The 18,224-nt window shown below is 47.9% G+C and overlaps 1 protein-coding gene across 3 annotated transcripts in view; it reads right to left on the bottom strand.

Annotated features, from left to right (window-relative positions):
- The window catches only part of LOC119971599 (tetraspanin-18-like), a 293,880-nt gene that overhangs the window by 76,158 nt on the left and 199,498 nt on the right, over positions 1–18,224 (bottom strand). For 2 of the 3 annotated variants that reach the window (XM_038807377.1, XM_038807379.1), the window contains exon 1: positions 4,042–4,294. The exons of the other annotated variant lie outside the window; for it this stretch is intronic. In XM_038807377.1, coding sequence (XP_038663305.1) covers positions 4,042–4,069 — 28 coding nt within the window. In that variant the 5' untranslated portion in view covers positions 4,070–4,294. Of the gene's footprint in view, positions 1–4,041; positions 4,295–18,224 lie in introns of those variants that run through there. 3 annotated transcript variants of the gene reach the window in all.

Raw genomic sequence — 18,224 nt, 5'->3', positions numbered from 1 at the left:
TGTAAACATTATAGTCACAGATAACACACAGGTTGGTGTAAATATTATAGTCACAGATAACACACAGATTGGTGGAAATATAGACACAGATAACATACACAGACTGGTGTAAATATTATAGTCACAGATAACACACATATTGGTGTAAATATTATAGTCACAGATAACACACAGATTGGTGTAAATATTATAGTCACAGATAACACACACTGACTGGTGTAAATATTATAGTCACAGATAACACACATATTGGTGTAAATATTATAGTCACAGATAACACACAGATTGGTGTAAATATTATAGTCACAGATAACACACAGATTTGTGGAAATATAGACACAGATAACATACACAGACTGGTGTAAATATTATAGTCACAGATAACACACATATTGGTGTAAATATTATAGTCACAGATAACACACAGATTGGTGTAAATATTATAGTCACAGATAACACACACTGACTGGTGTAAATATTATAGTCACAGATAACACACATATTGGTGTAAATATTATAGTCACAGATAACACACAGATTGGTGTAAATATTATAGTCACAGATAACACACAGATTGGTGGAAATATAGACACAGATAACATACACAGACTGGTGTAAATATTATAGTCACAGATAACACACATATTGGTGTAAATATTATAGTCACAGATAACACACATATTGGTGTAAATATTATAGTCACAGATAACACAGATTGGTGTAAATATTATAGTCACAGATAACACACAGATTGGTGTAAATATTATAGTCACAGATAGCACAGATTGGTGTAAATATTAGTCATAGATAACACACAGACTATGTAAATATTATAGTCACAGATAACACACAGATTGGTGTAAATATTATAGTCACAGATAACACACATATTGGTGTAAATATTATAGTCACAGATAACACACAGATTGGTGTAAATATTATAGTCACAGGTAACACACACTGACTGGTGTAAATATTATAGTCACAGATAACACACAGATTGGTGGAAATATAGACACAGATAACATACACAGACTGGTGTAAATATTATAGTCACAGATAACACACACTGACTGGTGTAAATATTATAGTCACAGATAATACACAGATTGGTGTAAATATTATAGTCACAGATAACACACAGATTGGTGTAAATATTATAGTCACAGATAACACACATATTGGAGTAAATATTATAGTCACAGATAACACAGATTGGTGTAAATATTAGTCACAGATAACACATATTGGTGTAAATATTATAGTAATAGATACCAAATACAGATTCGTGTAAATATTATAGTCACAGATAACACAGATTGGTGTAAATATTATAGTCACAGATAGCACAGATTGGTGTAAATATTAGTCATAGATAACACACAGACTATGTAAATATTATAGTCACAGATAACACACAGATTGGTGTAAATATTAGTCATAGATAACACACACATTTGTGTAAATATTATAGTCACAGTTAACACATATTGGTGTAAATATTATAGTCACAGTTAACACATATTGGTGTAAATATTATAGTCAGATACCAAACACAGATTGGTGTAAATATAATAGTCACAGATAACAAATACAGTTTGATGTAAATATTATAGTCCCAGATAACACACACAGACTGGTGTAAATATTATAGTCAGATACCAAACACAGATTGGTGTAAATATAATAGTCACAGATAACAAATACAGTTTGGTGTAAATATTATAGTCCCAGATATCACACACAGACTGGTGTAAATATTATAGTCACAGATAACACATAGATTGGTGGAAATATAGACACAGATAACATACACAGGAAAACTGGCGTCAAAAGGCCACAGATTCGCCATCTTGCAGGGGGCTAGCAGTCAGTCGTAGAGCTCGTAGCTCTAGCTGCCGATATGGCCCCCTGCACTTCCGGGTCAGAGGCCGCACATGCGCACTGCGGCGGCCTCCAGCGGCTGCAGTGTGTTCCATGGCGGACTCAACCTGCAGACCTGGACCAGTGAAATAATGCCCCGCATCAGCCGCACGCACGCCCCAGACCGCCTGCACACATAGTCCCCAGTCCCGAATGAAGATCCCCTGCCCCGTGATCGACCCTCTCCCGACTGTGGCGGTCCCGTACTGAGTCTGCAGCCGCCATGCGAGGTTCCCAAATGGCAGGTCCATGTTAGAACCACGACGTCAAGAATTCGCCGGTTGGGGACGGAGAATTGCGGGGCGGGCCTCAGGCAATGCCCTGAGGCTATGGTACTCACTGCTTTTCAGGGAGCGGAGAATAGCGAAACCGGCGCCGGTCCCGATTTCGTGCTCGAAAACCAATTCTCCGCCCCGTCGCCGAACGCGAATCCAGCCCAGGAACTCTAAGATTTCCCTTGTTCCCAAAATATTATCCAAATTGAATAACCAGCTGTAGTCACTATACAATACAGGTGATGATCCAAACTGTGAACTGCCTTTATCCTGGCCCATCAAAGATATCTTAAACTGCTGTTAAGAAGGTTTTCTGCACTGCCTTGGCTCTAAGACTTAGAAGCTTGTTTGCTGTAAACCTGGCCTTCAGGATTGATGGCTAGAAACGGTCCTGTCTACTATCTGAGACTGTGAGATGGTAACTGCCTCTCCTGGCTTTTCAACGTCTGGGTAATAATACATTTGTTGATCTTTGATTATGTCTTCAGTGTATTCGGCTGTCTGCCTCATCAACCTCAAACCCAATGGTCTGTAGTGACTGCTCTTTCCTGTGCACAGTGTTGTATTTTGGAATCTCCTCTAATTCAGAGGGCTTTTATGATTCTTTTCAAATATTGGCCTGTCAGGGTTGAGGGTTGAAAACTCTCCGGTACAGATATGAATTGTTGTCTCCGTTGGAAACACATCTCAAGAGAGGGGGAAGAGGAGAATTGGGAGGACGAGTAGGTTAAGATGATGAAGGGATCACAGAGATGCTCAGAATTTTACGGTTCCTCAGGAAAGAAACAGAATAGTCTCACCTCCCGATGGTCAGCAATGGTCAGCAGGAGCCTAGAAACCTTCAGCGGATAAATGATGAGACTCAGAGCAGAAAAGACTCAGGGCTTTCAAGGGCCATTGTTCATTCACGATGTGAGATGTTTGTAGGTGAGATCTCGTCAAACTGGCTTTGGAGACACTCGGTGCCTGTCAAATTGAAGGCGACCGACGCACTTTGCTTTGCTTCTTTGCAACAGGTTCATTCCAGGCAGCCTGTGTGGAGCCCTCAGTGGGATAACAGAGTCTGCTGCACACCATTGCATGAAGGTGTTCAAAGACATAGTGGCTGAAGGGCTGGGATTTACAGTTCCTTCATGCAGGATGCTCAACGCCAAATAGAGCCCGAGGAATTGCAGTGCGTCAGATTTCTCCTGGGGGGCACAAACAGGGCTGCCACTCCATCAATGTGCAGCTGGTGTATAACCATCATCATGCAGGTGTGTGCCACATACCCATACAGCAGTCACAACTCAGATACGGAGATCATAAAAGATAATAAAACCAGTTAGCAACAATTACTCTTGCATCTGGGAACAGTAAAGAGACACGTTTATTGGTGATTTTTGGTGAACTGTGCCAGTTAATCCCTCACTAAGGGTCCAATCGATGATCACATTAAAAATGTAAAATTGAATTTCCTTTAAAGGGGAAGTGTATCTTTTTTTTAAAATTTAGATTACCCAATTATTTTTTCTATTAAGGGCAATTTAGAGTGGCCAATCCACTTACTCTGCACATTTTTGGGTTGTGGGGGCGAAACCCACGCAGACACGGGGAGAATGTGCAAACTCCACACGGACAGTGACCCAGAGCCGGGATCGAACCTGGGACCTCAGCGCCGTGAGGCGGTTGTGCTAACCACTAGGCCACCGTGCTGCCCTAGGGGAAGTGTATCTTTATTGTAAACTATTCATCTCGATACAACATTGTTAACATGAAAATAGATAAATAAGAGATTGGTAATGACAGTTGGCGAACACAAAGTAGTTAAATCCAAAAATGAAAACTGAAGAGGTTCGCCTACCATTTGAAAATGAGACTTTCCTCCACATGGCAATTCTGGCCCTTTAAATATCAATGGACTCGATTTGTCATGACATCATCAATTTGTAATGCATTCTGGGTATTATCACAAGATGCGGGACTACCATTTCTCTTTAAAACTGAGTATCGCTGACACATTGCGGGGGAGGAGCAGCGACCTTTATAAGCACGTCTCCTTGTGGTGATAGCAGGGACTAAGGCAGAAACAAGTGCCTTGTTGCTTTTGCATTTGTAGCTTTTGGTCAGGCAGTAAAAACCAGTTTAAATAATGCAATGTTACATCATTGGGCTCTATGACAAGGGAGCAACATGACTGGTCTGACACTTGTGTGGTAACATGTTACCTGGCAACAGACCCCCAATGGGGAAAATGTGGAGGGAGAGAGAAAGTGTGATGAGTTCAAGTCTATTTTCTCCAGTGGAAATAATCGGGGGAGGGGGCCATTGAGAAGATTGAGATTGACAAAGAATTAGACATCAGTTATGAAACAGCAGGCAGAATGTTTGTGACCTGTATTGTTAGGGCAGCACGATGAGTGTCTTGACATTTCTTACTGCTGCTGGTCAGTTTAGATTCAATGACCACTGAACTGTTGAATTATGACTTAACCAATGATCAGGTGGAAGAGTAACCGTCATTGAAAGCAGAGAGTTATAGTTGGATGTTAAATTCTGAAGAAGATGATACATAATGGCAGTAAAGTTCCATTTATACATTTGTATGAAAGCAGCTCTGAAGATAAACCCCTGATTCGGAAAGAAAGTTAAGGAGTTGTATTGGTTCATGGGGAAAAACTCATTAACTTTTCCCAATTCTGATGGATGTTCATCAAACTATTGGCTGGGATTTTCCTGTTATGAAATTATTGCATGGAAGTGATTGAACCTTTGACTATTGTCAAATTTTCCATTCCGTCCAGAGTGACTCATGCACGTGGGATAGGAAAATCCCAGCCACTAACTCGATTTCTGCCCCCACAGATGCTGACCGACCTGCTGAGTATTTCCAGCTGTTTTTCGTTCTGATTTCCAGCATCTGCAGTATTCTGCTTTTCAACTGGTGTTTAAATCACTGCCATGTCTCTTCATTGAAGACCCATCTTGAAGACGTTCTATTCCTCCCTCCAGTGGGGTTGCCTCTTTTATTCTGTTCACCTTCATTGTTTCCTATTTCCTTTCTCAAGAGCCACTTCCACAACTCCATTTCCTTCTTCAGCAACTGTTTTTGGCTCAAACTTATTCCAGTAGATTCCAACTGAAATTCTACCCTCCATGTTTCGGATTAACCAAATTGTTCTTCCTGCTGGATCCTGGAGCCAGCACATGAATAATCTCAACTTCTCTCTTCAGTGGCAGCAACTCATTGCATCTCCAAACTGTCCTGCTCCACAACTTACTTTCATCCTTCCACTCATCCGGCCTTTTACCAATTTCCTCCGGATGTTAAGGATTGTAAGCTCTAACAGCTCATTAGATATCAACTGCCTTCCAGACCTCTCTTTCCCTCTGAACCCACCATTCCTTTTAATCTCACTGCCTTCTGGATATTTACATTCCCCTCCAACCTTCCCCTTGCCGATGCAGTTCTCAATAAATTATTCAACTTTATCCACTAATGCCCCATATTAATGAATGTCACAGTGAATGTATTTATATATATCCATGTGGAAACAGGTATTGAGGAAAGAGGAATCTCTCAACACCTTGTCAGTGTGCCTATTGATAACTTAACGGAGGTGCAGCTTCTTATAGGGCCTGTCCAGGTTGTGCAAATTTATGCATGACAAGGATTGCAAGGGATCCCCTACAGATTCCTGCGATTTGGCCGCTATCTTGAGTGGGCAGTCCGATAGCAAGGTTCCACAGATGACTACCCCCCTCACCGCAGCACAATTCAGCCTGCACACTTGTATTTTCTCGATCCTTTATTTACAGATCTCTAGGGGCGTGAAGTCCCTTTATTTAGGGGGGCTCAGGGGGGTCTCTTCATTTAGAGGGTCTCTGGGGGCATCTCTTTATTTAGGAGGTCTCTGGGGTTCCTTTATTAAGGAAGTCTCTGAAGGTGACTGTTTTGCAGAACACCTCCACTCAGTCAGCAAGCATGACACCAAGCTTCCTGTGGCTTGTCTTTCTGATTCTCCACCTTGCTCTCGCACTGACATCTATGCCCTTGGCCTGCTGCACTGTTCCAGTGAAGCTTAATGTAAGACTGAGGAACAGTACCTCATCTTTTGATGAGGTACCTTCCAGACTTCCAGACTCAACATTGAGTTCAACAATGTCAGACTGAAAACTCTGTCCAGCTATTTCTTCCATGTTCTAATTTTTCTCTTACTTTCGCTTTCAGACAGCAGCACACCTGCTTAAGGCACATCCTTGGTTTCTATTTTACGATCCCCTCCCACCTGATGGGATGTTACAGTCCCGCCAAATCAAACAGGAATTTAAATGGTTTGTCACATCCGACGGGGGCAGATATGACCTTTGTTTCTTTTCTTGCCCCGTCATCATTCCTTTGGCCATAGAAGACAAAGGGAAGATTCTTATTAAAAAATGGCAAAAATATCAGACCCAGCACGAGAAACCGAGTCGGCAGGATTTCACACAGAACCTTACGCCTCTTAAATGTTTTTCTCCCGAGGAGAATCACACCACACTCTTGGCACCCTCCCGCTGATATGCTCGCCCAGGGAAACTTAATCACTGCAATCACTGGGGAGCTCCATATCAACATTTCCCCACCACTTCCCAGCACTTTTCCAGATCCATGACAGGGGATGGCAGCATGAACGCCAACACCACATTTCACTGAGGGAACCCTGGCCAGACTCCTGGATGGTGTGACAGAGAGTCCTGTACCCACAATCCAGGAAGCGACCCACCAACAGGATTTACACACCTGCCTGTGAAGTAATAGCTGCTTTGGTGAGTGCCAGCTCTTTCCAGAAGAGGACAAGGCAGCAGTGCGGGAAGAAGATGAATCACTTTCTTCGCACGACCAGGATAAGTATCACCTCCAGTCTCTCACTATACCCGCTCACCCACCCCTCGCACCTTCAAGGTGATCTCTCAGCCAACCACCTTGTGAGTTATCCACAAGTGACGATGTCCTCTTCTCCCATCACCACCTCCCATGCACTGCAATGATGCACCCCCATCCTGTCTTAACTCTGCTCCTCACATTCTAGCTCACACTACTGTTTCACACTTGCCACTCCTCAATGATCTGAAGTGGCAGGACTCCCGTCTACGCTTTCCCCATCAATGTCTCCACAAGACAAATTTGAGCACAACCAGCGTGAGAGGGCACAGCCACTCGATACGAGAGCTCAAGGTTCTGATGCTGCATGAAGAAAGGGCCCTTGAGCTGGTCAGTGAGGAGCCTGACTCTGGCTGTGCTGATGGCAAAATGGGGGCAGGACAAAAAAGTCAGAACCCTAAGGAGAAACAATCATTTCTCAAACCTCATGTAAATAAACATTATTTATCCCCCATGATGTCATCTCCCTTCCGTTGCAGGGCAGACGAGCAGCCCAGGCAATCTTCACGCCCACTGGAAACCACAGACTCGAGCAGCTCCAAGGAAGACTTCTCGGATATAACCATTGAGGAGATATAACATCTGTCACCCGGACTCTCCACCAGGACAGATACTCAGACCTCGGTGGGAATAACGAGTAGGCAGGCTTCTGAATCATTCACTGTGAGAACCTCACAGATGATGATCCACAGCAGGCAGAGGCAGGGACATCCCAGGGATCTAGTACTTGGAGGGATGCCTAAGACCGGGAAACTGCTGAGCCGCTGGCCAATGACGTGCCCGTGGCTCAGAGCTGCAAAGGCAGAGTGGTGGGAATCAGGCAGGGATGACAGCATCCTCCCCAGACTGCAAGGCTGACCAGAGGAGTCCAATTGCCTTCGGTCGAGGAGATGGTGCCAGCAGTCAGACGCAACGAGATCCATCTGCAGTGGAGACCTTGGTACAGGACATGCACTCCATGGCGGGGGATGTCCCTCCATGGCTAAGGACGTGACCTCCATGGCTGAGCCTGGCATTCGTGCATTCTCTGCAGGTCAGCAGGGTCTGTGAATATGAGGAGCATATCACCAGTGTAAAGCGAAAGCACCACACCAGTGTCCGGCCCTGTAGAGTCAGTCTCAACATCCTCCTCCAAAGGAAGCGCAGGAAAGACTCCACACAGATGGAATACAGTTGGCCAGACAAGGGGCATCCCTGATACACTCCTCTCCCAAAGCGAAGGGGTGCTGTCAGGGACCCTTCAACCTGAATGAGACACTTGCGGCAGGATACAATAGTCAGATGCAGGCGGCAAAGCACTTCCTGAACCCGAATGCTCGCAGAGTTTCAGTTAATTATTCATGATCCACCTTGTCAAGAAACAGGAAGGCACTCAACAGACAAGCCCTCTGTGAATGATGGATCAGATCCTGGACCAGGTAGATGTTATATTCCAGCTCAGGACCGTCAGGATTGGTCAGAGTGGATCATGTAGTCAACACGGTGCCAAGGCAGGAAGACATTGCCATGGCAAAGATTTTGTAGTCCATGCTGAGGAGGGAGGCCGGGCACCAGTCTTTTAGAAGCCAGAGATCCTCTTCTTGGCAGCAGGGTGATGGTGGTCCTGCACTACAAAAGGGGCATCTCTCCGTTCACCATACTATTCCCAGGATCACCCAATTGTCGCTCCCTAGGATATCCTAGAATGCCCTGAAAAACTCTACTTTCAGCCCGTCCAGCTCTGGGGTCTTTCCCCTGGAAAGTGTGTCATTGGGCTAGTCAGCTCCTCCAGGATGACAGGGGCATTGAGCTTACGGACGCCTTCCGGGTTGACCTGTCGGTCTTCCCACAAAACCCACCAAGACTCCCTGCTGGATGGATCCGGAGAGAAAAGAGCAGTGTGGAAGCTCTGGGTGTGAACATAAGAACATAAGAACTAGGAGCAGGAGTAGGCCATCTGGCCCCTCGAGCCTGCTCCGCCATTCAATTAGATCATGGCTGATCTTTTGTGGACTCAGCTCCACTTTCCGGCCCTAACACCATAACCCTTAATCCCTTTATTCTTCAAAAAACTATCTATCTTTACCTTAAAAACATGTAATGAAGGAGCCTCAACTGCTTCACTGGGCAAGGAATTCCATAGATTCACAACCCTTTGGGTGAAGAGGTTCCTCCTAAACTCAGTCCAAAATCTACTTCCCCTTATTTTGAGGCTATGTCCCCTAGTTCTGCTGTCACCCGCCAGTGGAAACAACCTGCCCGCATCCATCCTATCTATTCCCTTCATAATTTTAAATGTTTCTATAAGATCCCCCCTCATCCTTCTAAATTCCAACGAGTACAGTCCCAGTCTACTCAACCTCTCCTCATAATCCAACCCCTTCAGCTCTGGGATTAACCTAGTGAATCTCCTCTGCACACCCTCCAGCGCCAGTACGTCCTTTCTCAAGTAAGGAGACCAAAACTGAACACAATACTCCAGGTGTGGCCGCACTAACACCTTATACAATTGCAACATAACCTCCCTATGGGCCCTGATGCCCTCCGCATTCGAGACGAGGGATCCATCGCGGCTGCTAAAACACCCCATGCCTTTTTTCCAGCAAATAGAAGAAGGGGAAGCTGTAATTCAGGTCCTTAAGGAACTGGATCCGCAACCTCACATATACGCCGTGGGACCCAATGTGTTGCACATCCCCCAGTGCATCCTTCTTCTCTTCGTATGCTCACCATAGAGCTGGGTCCTCATCGGGCTGCTGGAGACATGACTCCATGTCAAACAACTTCTTCTCCAACTCCTCAACCTGGGATTTCCGCATCTTTGTTAACCCTCTCGTATAATCCTGACAGAAGACATGGACGTGAGCCTTGCCCACATCCCACCATAGCCTTAAGGGGGGGAAGTCTCCCCGCTTCCTTCTCCAGCCGGCCTAGAAACAATATAACGAGCCATAGAACTGCTCATCCTCCAGCAGCAGGTTGTTAAAGTGCCAGCAGCGGACCACGCCTGAGCGCGAGACGGAACGAGCCCCGCCCACACCATACGGATCTCCAAACACGACACCTGCTGCACAGAGGCCACTGGAACGTGGGTCAGATAGACCCTTGAAATATAGAGGTGGTCGATTCTGGATGCTCCAACTCTGGGCACCAAGGCGGTTCCTTGTCCTGAGGGTGCAGTTGAAGTGCCCCCCCCCCCCCCAGGACGATGCCCTCACCCGCGTCAATGGTGCCAAGAACATGGACGTTCACAAAGTGAAGCATCACGCGCTTCCTTCGCAGACCGTCTGGTGCAGTACTCAGCCTGGCACTGGCTCTTTAACCCCGAAGAACTCCGGCTGAAAATGTGAGGGCAACAAGATATATACCCCTCCAGAATGGGAGACCAGGTGACTCATGTTGACCCCCCCCCTCGCCACTCCAAGATCCATGTGGCTTCATCACCTGGAGCGATGTGTGTTTCCTGCAGGAGGCAGACCGCATACCTCTGTCCCGGAGGATTGAGAAGCTCTGAAACTTGGAGACTGCCTCTCTGCCACTGTTTATGCTGAGGCTGGCTATGGTCACCATCATGTTAGAAATATAGTGCTACCATCACCACTCAGTGCCGGAAGGAGCAGAGGTGTGTGTGCCTCTCCCCTCCTTCAGGAAGCCATTCAGCCAGCGTCGCTCGTTCTGGCTGACCGAGACGTGACTCAAGGTTTGACACCTCCTTCTCCAAACTCCTCGACCCTACATTTTGCATAGGCATGGGCAGACCGGAAGCAGTGCTGGCACTGACCAGATTGTGAGGGAAAGCTGGACTCTGTCCAGGTGACTGAGGTTTGCCAAAAGAAAATCCCGGAGTACCTCAGGTAGGATGAGGGATGGCTCAGTGGGACACTGCCTCACTGCAAACAGAGCCTAGTTCATCCCCAGTACCCAGCATTGAGCAGCTTCCTTTCCCCCGAACGTGAGGTCACCTGGCAAGTTGGAAAAAACTCTGGATCCAAGACAGAGATGCCCTGTGTTATAGTTTGTGATGGAGGGGGGGGGGGGGGGGGGGGGGCTCTTTGCCACCACCACCCAATTACCCAGCACCTGAGACACTCCAGCAGTCCGTCAGCAAATCAATGGGTCCCTCATGTTAACAAGTTGGAGGTTCTGGGTTGGGGCCCAAGGGATGTACCCTCCTCCACCCTCGAGGACACTGCAGCAGTACATTATGTGTTCTCCCCTCTCCAACCCCTGGAGGTTGTGTGATGACCCGCTGGAAGGGGACACCACGTCTCTCTCATCCAGGGGACCATGTGCAATCGTGACACCGGTCCAGTATCCTGTTTCCTTCCCTCCCCCCATCTCTCGAGCTGGCTTGTTAAGGTGGCTATTAATTGGGTGAGGGGTCGGAGTCGGGGGTAGTCCCTAGATGCTTCCCCATTCTCTGTGCATTTTTCTGGTGCGGACAGCGCTCCCCCACACCTCGCGGAGCTCTGAGTAGTTACTAGCGTCGCTCCCCCACTGCTGAGGAGGAGGTGGAGTAGTGGCAGGTTTTAGTTCATCGGTGCCAGCTGTGGCCTCCTGGGTGGTATTCATGGCCTTGGAGATGGGCTGGTTCTCATTAACAAACCCCATTTCCTTAGAGGCATGGCACCCCATACTGTCCACCAACAGGTATATGTTATATGATGTCCCATTGTGAAGGACATTCAAGCCTCCCTCCATGCACTCCTCCCAGACCAGGCAGACAAAGGCCTGGTTCCTTTGGAAGGAGCAGCTGTCCCGGAGGAAGGCTTCCCTGAGGCTGAGCGGGATTGGCACTGCCCCAGACCGGGCCTCCCCCAGTTGATGGAGGTGGGGGAGAAAGAGTCAGTGGGGACAAAGTGTGGGATGTTAGATAAAATGAACCTCTGGATGGTGGCCTCAAGACGGCTCACAGCCAGGAAAGTCACCCCCCCTCATGAGTCTCTTTTCTAGGGCGAGGTGAATCGCCCCCTCCTTCCTCAGAAAAAATATGCCTTTGCCATCCATTTCTGAGACAGCAACAATGGCTGAAGGGCCGACAATCCTGGTGATTGCCTTCACGCACGCCTCGATGATTATTGTGGGATGGGTGTGACACTTGACCCCTCAGCTGTGAGGGGTGAATGTTTGGAGAGTGCTTACTTATGACATGCTGATGTATTATAAAGACATTCCAGAGCTTGCACGATGTGATTCGCACTACTCCACTGCTGAGGGAGGAGGGAAGATTGCGAAAGCCAATCAGACCGGACAGAATGGCGTTTTTCGACTGATTTTGAGCCCATGCCACCTTTCTCACGGACAGAGAGGGTTCAAAATCACCACACACTCTTCCGTAATGCAGTCTTTCCTGCCTTCCAACAAATCACAATCCATTACAGATCATCCTTCTGCCCTGTCACATCCACCCATTGCTCAAACCCTACTAAATATCCAAATTTCAGATGGAAGGTCATTGCCCAGAAACCTTAACCCCGTTTCCCTCCACACGGATGCCACCTGATGTGGCTGTATTTTCAGTATCTTTAGTTTTCAGCTGAGATTTGCAGCATCTACCATATTCAGACTTTCTATAAAAAGTGAGCACTGGAACAGATTTGTTCCATCTGAAAATCCTGAAAGCTAAATTCGGAAAGGTAGCGGGTTACACTTAAATCGTGAAACGCGATTGGGCGTAGAATCAGTACCCATGCCAAAATCGCAGCGGGCGCCGATTTGACGCTAAATCGTGATTCTCTGTCACCGCGACAATGGCATCAATGCGTTCCTGAACGCATGTACAGTAAACGCCGTTTGCATATCATTAGTGGGCCTTTCCCGGAATTCTCCGGGCCCTCCTCGATTCTCCACCTCCGATGGCCAGAGTTTCCAAAGGCGCAGTTCACTTGTGCTTTTAAAAATTATGAAATTGGCGTCATGGCTGATGCAGGAGAGAGAGGAGTTAGGACACAGAGATGAGCGACTGTGGACTGCCAGGTGGGCGCCAATAGCAGCCCTTATGGGGGTCTGGGCGGGGGCCGCAGAGCGTACCGCTGGCAAGGGCAGCTAACAGGCCACTCTACACAAACTGAAAGGGGTTCCACTCAATGACTGTGTAGCTGATATGTGACCATCAGCTCCGCATCCGTCCTGTATCCGGGCAATCCTGGCACACTCGACGATTCCAGACGTGTTTGAGACGCCCCCCCTTGGTTGGGGGTTTGGCTCCTGGGTGACAGGGGTTATGGTCGTGGCTGATGATGCCAATCTGGAGGCCACAGACAGATGAGGAGACCCGCTACAATGAAGTCCATGCAGCAACCAGGAGCATGATCGAGCGGTGTTTTGGCCTCCTGAAGATGCGGTTCAGGTGCGTGCATCACTCTGAATGGGCCCTCCAGTATGAAGCTGAGAGGGTCGCCTGCAAAGTGGCGGCCTGCTGCGTGCTTTACTACATTGCGCACAGAGGGGAGGAGGAGAAACACCAGGCCTCAGCCGATGAGGAGGATAAGGGGGAGGGCAAGGATAGGCAGTGTGGTAGTATGATTAGGGGTATTACTGTACCTCAGAGGTGAGCTGCTATTAGTGCAGAGGATTCGCTGCCCATTGGCCCGGGTAAGTCATGTGCCTCTCAGCCGATTGGCTGAGAGGTAGATAGCTCTGCCTACAAGGTGGGATATAAGAACCCGTGTTCTTGGATCTTGGATCAGCACCGAGGTCCCCGCCACGGTAAGACGCTGCGCACTTCCCGGTAAAACAAAGAATCGCTTTGGCCTCCGGTTCGCACTCGGTCTAGATCAGAGGGTGCTGCATAGTGGTCCTCACGGTCCAGGAGAGGGTGTTTAAAAACTATAAGCTCTTCGTCCTTCCCCACTTCTGCGCGGCAGCACTCCTGGGGTTAGATTTCCAGTGCAACCTCCAGAGCTTAACATTCAAATACGGCAGCCCTATGTCCTCCCCTTACTGTCTGCAGCCTCGCGTCCCTCAAGGTCAATTCCCCATCCTTGTTTGCAAACCTCACCCCGGATTGCAAACCCATTGCCACCAGGAGTAGACGGTACAGTACACAGGACCGGATCTTCATCAGGTCCGAAGTCCAAATGCTTCTGAAGGAGGGGGTTATCGAGGCTAGCAACAGCCCCTGGCGAGCTGGTGGTTAAGACCGGGGAGAAAAATCGGATGGTCATAAACTACAGTCAGACCATCAACAGGTTTACGCAGCTGGACACGTATCCTCTCCCCCGTATCTCCGACCTGGTTAACAGGATCGCGCAGTACAAGGTTTTTTCCACGGTGGACCTTAAGTTCGCCTACCACCAGCTCCCCATCTGCGCGAGTGACCGAAAGTACACTGCGTTCGAAGCGGATGGGCAACCCTACCACTTTTTAAGGGTTCCTTTCGGTGTCACGAATGGGGTCTCGGTCTTCCAAAGGGAGAGGGACCGAATGGTCGACCAACACGGTTTACGGGCAACCTTCCCGTATCTCGACAATGTCACCATCTGCGGCCACGACCAGCAGGACCACGACGCCAACCTCCGTAAATTACTCTGTACCGCAAAACTCCTTAACCTGACCTACAATAAGGATAAGTGCATGTTTAGCACCGACCGTCTAGCCATCCTCAACTACGCAGTGCGTAACGGAGTGATAGGTCCCGACCCTGAACGCATGCGCCCCCTGGTGGAGCTTCCCCTCCCCCACTCCCTCAAAGCCCTCAAGCGCTGTTTGGGCTTCTGTTCATATTACGCCCAGTGGGTCCCCAATTACGCCGACTAAGCCCGTCCCCTCATCCAGTCCACCACGTTCCCCCTGTCGATGGAGGCCCGCCGGGCCTTTAGCCACATCAAAGCAGACATTACAAAGGCCACGATGCGCGCTATCGACGAGTCCCTCCCCTTTCAGGTCGAGAGCGACGCGACTGATGTTGTTCTGGCGGCCACCCTCAACCAAGCGGGCAGACCCTCCCGGACCCTCCACGCTTCCGAAATCCGACATTCCTCGGTCGAGAAGGAAACACAGGCCATAGTTGAAGCTGTGCGACATTGGAGGCACTATCTGGCCAGCAGGAGGTTTACCCTCCTCACAGACCAACGGTCAGTAGCTTTCATGTTTGATAATGCACAGAGGGGCAAGATAAAGAACGATAAAATCTTGCGGTGGAGGATTGAGTTGTCCACGTACAACTATGACATCTTAAATCATCCTGGGAAGCTAAACGAGCCTCCCGATGCCCTGTCCCGCGGCACCTATGCCAACGCACAAGTGGACCGCCTTCGAACCCTCCACGCGGACCTCTGCCACCCGGGGGTCACCCGTTTTGTCCATTTCATAAAGACCCGCAACCTTCCCTACTCCATCGAGGAGTTCAGGTCAGTGACCAGGGAATGCCACATCTGCGCGGAGTGCAAGCCGCACTTCTACCGCCCTGAACGAGCGCACCTGATAAAGGCTTCACGTCTCAGTATGGACTTCAAAGGTCCCCTCCCCTCCAACAACCGCAACACGTACTTCCTCAACATGATTGACGAGTACGCCCGTTTCCTTTTCACCATCCCCTGCCCTGACATGACCACGACCACCATTATCAAAGCCCTGCATACCATCTTAAGACCATAAGACCATAAGACATAGGAGTGGAAGTAAGGCCATTCGGCCCATCGAGTCCACTCCGCCATTCAATCATGGCTGATGGGCATTTCAACTCCACCTACCAGCATTCTCCCCGTAGCCCTTAATTCCTCGCGACATCAAGAATTTATCTATCTCTGCCTTGAAGCCATTTAGCGTCCCGGCCTCCACTGCACTCCGCGGCAATGAATTCCACAGGCCCACCACTCTCTGGCTGAAGAAATGTCTCCGCATTTCTGTTCTGAATTTACCCCCTCTAATTCTAAGGCTGTGCCCACGGGTCCTCGTCTCCTCGCCTAACGGAAACAGTTTATTTGCGTCCACCCTTTCTAAGCCATGTATTATCTTGTAAGTTTCTATTAGATCTCCCCTTAACCTTCTAAACTCCAATGAATGCAATCCCAGGATCCTCAGCCGTTCATCATATGTTAGACCCGCCATTCCAGGGATCATCCGTGTGAATCTCCGCTGGACACGCTCCAGTGCCAGTATGTCCTTCCTGAGATGTGGGGCCCAAAACTGGACACAGTACTCCAAATGGGGCCTAACCAGAGCCTTATAAAGGCTCAGTAGCACATCGCTGCTTTTATATTCCAACCCTCTTGAGATAAATGACAACATTGCATTCGCTTTCTTAATCACAGATTCAACCTGCATGTTTACCTTTAGGGAATCCTCGACTAGCACTCCCAGATCCCTTTGTACTTTGGCATTATGAATTTTCTCACCGTTTAGAAAGTAGTCTGTGCTTGGATTCTTTTTTCCAAAGTGCAAGACCTCACATTTTCTCACGTTGAATTGCATCAGCCATTTCCTGCACCACTCTCCCAAACTGTCTAGATCATTCTGCAGCCTCCCCACTTCCTCAGCACTACCTGCCTGACCACCTAACTTTGTATCATCGGCAAACTTCGCTAGAATGCCCCCAGTCCCTTCATCCAGATCATTAATATATATGGTGAACAGCTGCGGCCCCAACACTGAACCCTGTGGGACACCGCTGGTCACCGGCTGCCATTCCGAAAAAGAACCTTTTATCCCAACTCTCTGCCTTCTGTCAGACAGCCAATCCTCAACCCATGCCAGTAGCTCACCTTGAACACCATGGGCCCTCACCTTACTCAGCAGCCTCCTGTGTGGCACCTTATCAAAGGCCTTTTGGAAATCCAGATAGACCACATCCACTGGGTTTCCCTGGTCTAACCTACTTGTCACCTCCTCAAAGAATTCTAACAGGTTCGTCAGGCACGACCTCCCCTTACTAAATCCATGTTGACTTGTTCTAATCCGACCCTGCTCTTCCAAGAATTTAGAAATCTCATCCTTAACGATCGATTCTAGAATTTTACCAACAACCGAGGTTAGGCTAATTGGCCTATAATTTTCCATCTTTTGTCTTGATCCTTTCTTGAACAAGGGGGTTACAACAACGATCTTCCAATCGTCCGGGACTTTCCCTGACTCCAGTGATTTTTTTTTTGATTTTTTTTATAAACTTAGATTACCCAATTATGTTTTCCAATTAAGGGGCAATTTAGCGTGGCCAATCCACCTACTCTGCACATTTTTTTGGATTGTGGGAGCGAAACCCACGCAGACACGGGGAGAATGTGCAAACTCCACACGGACAGTGACCCAGAGCCGGGATCGAACCTGGGACCTCAGCGCCGTGAGGCGGTTGTGCTAACCACTAGGCCACCGTGCTGCCCTACTCCAGTGATTTTTGAAAGATCTCAACCAACGCTTCCGCTATTTCTTCAGCCACCTCCCTCAGAACTCTAGGGTGTAGCCCATCGGGGCCAGGAGATTTGTCAATTTTAAGATCTTTTAGCTTTTTTAGCACCATCTCTTTTGTAATGGCAACCATACTCAACTCAGCCCCCTGACCCTCTATAATTTTTGGGATATTACTCATGTCTTCCACTGTGAAGACAGACGCAAAGTACTTATTAAGTTCTCCAGCCATTTCCTCGTCTCCCATCACTAGCTTTCCGGAATCAGTTTGAATTGGCCCAATGTCTACTTTGGCCTGTCGTTTGTTTCTTATGTATTGAAAGAAACTTTTACTATAATTTCTTATATTACTGGCTAGCCTGCTTTCATATTTGATCCTCTCCTTCCTTATTTGTCTCTTTGTTAACCTCTGTTTGTTTTTGTAGCCTTCCCAATCTTCTGATTTCCCAGTGCTTTTGGCCACTTTATAGGATCTCTCTTTTTCTTTGATACATTTCCTGACCTCCTTTGTCAGCCATGGCTGTCTAATCCCTCCCCGGATAATCTTTCTTTTCTTGGGGATGAACCTCTGTACAGTGTCCTCAATTATGCATACAAACTCCTGCCATTTTTGCTCTGCTGTCTTCCCCACTAGGGTCTGCTTCCAGTCGATTTTCGCCAATTCCTCTCTCATGCCCTCGTAATTACCTTTATTTAACTGTAACACCATTACATCCGATTTTGCCTTCTCTCTTTCAAACTGCAGACTGAACTCAACCATATTATGATCGCTGCTTCCTAAGTGTTCCCTTACTTTAAGA

The sequence above is a fragment of the Scyliorhinus canicula genome, chromosome 9 (genome assembly GCF_902713615.1).
Source record: "Scyliorhinus canicula chromosome 9, sScyCan1.1, whole genome shotgun sequence".
NCBI lineage: Eukaryota > Metazoa > Chordata > Chondrichthyes > Carcharhiniformes > Scyliorhinidae > Scyliorhinus > Scyliorhinus canicula.
This window is presented reverse-complemented; position numbering and strand designations above follow the sequence as displayed.